General features: G+C 48.9%; 1 protein-coding gene across 3 annotated transcripts; it reads left to right on the plus strand.

The window, feature by feature from the left end:
• The first annotated feature begins 253 nt into the window (after positions 1-253).
• On the plus strand, positions 254-3,060 carry Cldn2 (claudin 2). Of its 3 annotated transcripts, none has more exons than XM_059250646.1 (2): positions 254-1,104; positions 1,692-3,060. In XM_059250646.1, the coding sequence occupies exons 1-2, from the start codon at positions 422-424 to the stop codon at positions 1,714-1,716; spliced, it is 708 nt and encodes a 235-aa protein (XP_059106629.1). In that variant the 5' UTR covers positions 254-421; the 3' UTR covers positions 1,717-3,060. The 3 variants fall into 3 exon arrangements, with proteins under 3 accessions (XP_059106629.1, XP_059106631.1, XP_059106628.1); XM_059250645.1 differs by having other exon boundaries at positions 255-1,104; positions 2,551-3,060; XM_059250648.1 differs by having other exon boundaries at positions 254-3,060.
• Positions 3,061-3,393: the final 333 nt, after the last annotated feature.

The raw sequence follows: 3,393 nt of genomic DNA on the forward strand, positions 1-3,393 counted from the left end.
CCTTCTCGGAAAGCAGCCTCCTGTCTTGCCCCGGCCTTTTGTCCGGCTGCCAACCTAAAGCATGTGCCTACGCAGGAGGTGATGACATTTTGGCTCTACTTCCAAAGTTTTTTTTTTTCCTTTCTCATGTGTTATTTTTAAAGATAACAAAGGTCAAAAGGCATCCAGCGTTTTCTGGTTTCTCATAAGCTTCTGGTCAATATTTAATCTGGTTTATGGGTTTTTTTTTTTTTTTTAAGGTTTTCTAGATGCCTTCTTGAGCCTGCTTGTGGCCACCCACAGATACTTGTAAGGAGGAAAGAAGTCAGCTGGCCAGAGACACTGTGAAATGAGGGATTAGAGTCCGGGATCCAAGAAACAAGAGCAACAGCCAAAAGACAAGCGAAGGGGCTCCGAAGGGACTTCTGTTGAGAGGTCTGCCATGGCCTCCCTTGGCGTCCAACTGGTGGGCTACATCCTAGGCCTTTTGGGGCTTTTAGGCACATCGATTGCCATGCTGCTTCCCAACTGGCGAACGAGTTCTTATGTTGGTGCCAGCATTGTGACAGCGGTTGGCTTTTCCAAGGGCCTCTGGATGGAGTGTGCTACACACAGCACAGGCATCACCCAGTGTGATATCTACAGTACACTTCTAGGACTTCCTGCTGACATCCAGGCTGCCCAGGCCATGATGGTGACATCCAGCGCAATGTCCTCACTGGCCTGCATTATCTCTGTGGTGGGCATGAGATGCACAGTGTTCTGCCAGGATTCTCGAGCTAAGGACAGAGTGGCTGTAGTGGGTGGAGTTTTCTTCATCCTTGGTGGCATCCTGGGTTTTATCCCAGTTGCCTGGAATCTTCATGGCATCCTTCGGGACTTCTACTCACCACTGGTTCCTGACAGCATGAAATTTGAGATCGGAGAGGCCCTTTACTTGGGCATTATTTCAGCCCTCTTCTCGCTGGTAGCTGGAGTCATCCTCTGCTTTTCCTGCTCACCTCAGGGAAATCGTACCAACTACTATGACGGCTACCAGGCCCAGCCTCTTACCACAAGGAGCTCTCCAAGGCCTGGGCAACAGCCCAAAGCCAAGAATGAGTTCAACTCCTACAGCCTGACTGGGTACGTGTGAAGAACCAGGGGCCAGAGCTGGGGGTGGGGTGGGGTGGTGGCTGGGACTGTAAAGAAAAAGTAGCAGACAATGCCCTGAGGGTCACAGGCAAGGTATGTTGCCACTGAATCATGTGTAAGGTGCTGCTGAGGCTAGACTGACTTTGGCCATCGGATGGAGTGAAGGCAGAGATGGAGACGGGTGTGGCAGCATGTAGGTCCAATTGCCAAGGGCCCTCACCAAGTCAGCTTTTCTATGTTCCTTACCCTGCCCCACCAAGGCACCTCCTGTACTTTGACTGCTCAACCCCAAACTCCAAATCCCATCCCTGCCACTTTTGGCTAAGCCCAGAGGTGCTCCTCTGACCTGGAAATCTGTGCCCCCGACCTACTAATCATATCCTACTGACTGACCATCTGTGAGCAGAAGACCCTCTCCCTCTGGCTGAGGTTGGCTCTTAACACTTGCTGGGGGACAGAAAGAAGGAGCGGTGGCTTCTGTGAGCATGGCTCTAGCTCCCTTCTCAAAGCTCCATCCAAAGACATGGATTGATCTGTAGCAGGCCTAAGCCTCTCTCCCACTTTTGTTATGAATGCAGCGTGTCCAGACTGGGCTGTGAATGAACTGAAGGAAAGACACCTCGTGGCATCCAGCAGAAAGCAACTGGGTGAGGGATGGAAGGCAATCTGGGACCCGCAAACCGTCAGAATCACTTCTCAGGGCATGTCCTCTCATCCCCATACCCTTGGGGAAGCATAGCTGCAGAAAAGCCCAGGAAGAGAATGGGAAAGCGCAAGGCTGCAGCACTCTGGACTCCACCGAGGAATTGCCAAGAAGCTGCAGTTAACAACTGCTACTGAGGCCTCTGCCTCCCTCTGGGGTGTCTGACCTAGCCTCCTGGCTAAACCACAGGACTTGGAGCTCTAGACAGAGGTTTCCTTGGGAACAACAAACCAGTTTTTCTAGAACTGCCCTTCAACATGCAAACTGCAGAGGACTAAGAAAGATACTGCTCTTTAACCCTAGCCAAGAAAGTATAAGGACTTTGGTATCCGAGAAGCTGGGTGAACATGTATGGTGGCTGTGTGTGCCCCTACTGTTTCAGAGAGGCAGCCCTACCAGAACCTTCAGACTTAATGGAAAAACAACATCTTGGGTCTATACTCAGAGCCCTACAGTGCCTCCGAAAGACCACAGCACCAGATAGGTCATTGGTCACTTTGAATCCTCTGTCATCGCCCTTCAGAAGATATTTTGGCCGGTATGCAAGATCTCCAGTGCGGAACATCTGCTTATGACCCGAGTGATAGGCAGACTGCTGCCTGGGATTGTGCTCTAAGTGGGAGAGCAGAGAATGGTTCTCAGCCAAACAGTTTCACTATCAAGGTCTTAAAATGCTCCGTTTCCTCTGTGATGCGTGGGGATCAGAAACAAGAGACTTTTTTTTTCCCCACCAGCCTAATATCACCAGCTGCAGAAGATGTCCGTCACACCTCGTCAAAACTTCAGTGCCAGCAAGGGAGGCCTGTACGTGAGGTTTCCTCTAACATGCCTTTCCTATTTCCACCATGTTCAAGCTGGTTTACCGACCTGGAAGCCATTTCCTCTTTACTAAGTCATTCCCATGCTTGGAGAACTTGCTCATCATCACCTCCTTCGAGACTTCTCAGACCACTCCTTTCTGCTCTTACCTCTCCCTCCTCCAACTCCCAATATATAAATCACTTAATGCTTATTAGTCATAATTTTGATTGATAGTTCTCGTATGTGCACGTGTGTGTGTGTGTGTGTGTGTGTGTGTGTGTGTCTGTGTGTGTGTGTGTCTGTCTGTCTGTCTGTGTGATCTCAAAAGTTCACTGTAAGTACTTGGAGGGCAGTTGTCATATCTTATACCTGTCTGTACATATACCCAAGACTGTAAAAGTGCCGGGCACACACAAGATGATCAATAAATGCTTGTTGATTGAGCAATTGTTTTATTGATTAAAAGGGGGCTAAGACAGGGCACATGTGATAGAAAGGAATTGGATTAGGAAGGACAGGTGGGAGCCTGTCTTTGTGTATACAAAGGTGCACAGAAAATTCCAGGTTTTGTGAATACAATCAGAATACATGACAATATCCCTCACAAAAGAAATGAAGTCCTTCATCTTGCCCAGCGTTTGTTCTTTTTCAGAAAAGTAAAAATGTACTTGAAAATCACTTAATTGGGGTTGGCTATTCAAGGGTTATGTGCGTATTCCTCTCATCCTCCAACCCACTAACATGAGGAAGCTGAGCCTGACCTGATCATCTCCATT

Source organism: Peromyscus eremicus, chromosome X, assembly GCF_949786415.1.
Source record: "Peromyscus eremicus chromosome X, PerEre_H2_v1, whole genome shotgun sequence".
NCBI lineage: Eukaryota > Metazoa > Chordata > Mammalia > Rodentia > Cricetidae > Peromyscus > Peromyscus eremicus.

Coding starts and splice junctions, on each gene's coding strand:
- Cldn2 (XM_059250645.1), top strand. CDS start 422: ATGGCCTCCCTTGGCGTCCAACTGGTGGGCTACATCCTAGGCCTTTTG. Junction 1,105..2,550: donor AACTCCTACAGCCTGACTGG/GTACGTGTGAAG, acceptor TTTCCCCACCAG/CCTAATATCACCAGCTGCAG.